The 696-nt window shown below is 49.4% G+C and overlaps 1 protein-coding gene across 1 annotated transcript in view; it reads left to right on the forward strand.

Moving 5' to 3' along the window:
- Positions 1-696, forward strand: part of lrp3 (low density lipoprotein receptor-related protein 3) — a 17,746-nt gene continuing 17,050 nt past the window's right edge. Inside the window, exon 1 of the mRNA XM_020617145.1 lies at positions 1-205. Within this exon, the coding sequence (XP_020472801.1) occupies positions 40-205 (166 nt within the window). The 5' untranslated portion in view covers positions 1-39. The remainder of the gene's footprint in view (positions 206-696) is intronic.

A 696-nucleotide genomic window follows, 5' to 3' on the forward strand; every position in this document is an offset into this window, starting at 1 on the left:
TCTGTCTTGGTTGTCGTCAAAGGACACTGTTTTCGGTGTATGCGGCGTGTGGGAGCTGAAAACAGATACGGGAGCCTCGTCAGAGGACGCAGATGTCGAGCAAAGGGTGGACGTCGGGTTCGAGCTACTAGTCCCCGCAGGACCATGGGGCTGGCGGAGCTGCTGCTGGGGCTGCTGTGCTTCCGCTCTGCTCTGGTTTGTGCAGGTGAGAAATCACAATGCATCGATACTGCTGCGATATTAACATGGACATCTGAACACATCTGGTTATAGATCTGTGGCGCTATTCCAAATTAAAACGTGGCTGTATGTCCAACGCACATTATCCAGGAAAATGAAATGAACAAATGGCGTGTTGTGGTTATTTGTTATTTTATCAGCACTGGAGGTCCTGTAGCTCACAAAGCTTCAGATGGCACCACATCACCCACCATCACAGCAGAGAGCTCCAATAAAAGCCGAACAGTGGTGGATGTTATTTTGCTGGCTGTTCTGGCCTGTGTCATAAAGTGATACGGTGGATGAAGGCAGCGTGTTGTGAGAGGATGAGGTGAGAGGATGAGGCTATCATTCTGCAGAAACCTGCGGGGTATTGATCTGTGGTGGGTAAAGGATCCGGGCTAGTGTGGAAACATGGATGCTTTTTCACAAATGTGATGCTGCTATCAGCATTACATCACTGCTTCTGTTCAGCCA

Source organism: Monopterus albus, unplaced genomic scaffold (genome assembly GCF_001952655.1).
Source record: "Monopterus albus unplaced genomic scaffold, M_albus_1.0 scaffold186.1, whole genome shotgun sequence".
Taxonomy (NCBI): Eukaryota; Metazoa; Chordata; class Actinopteri; order Synbranchiformes; family Synbranchidae; genus Monopterus; species Monopterus albus.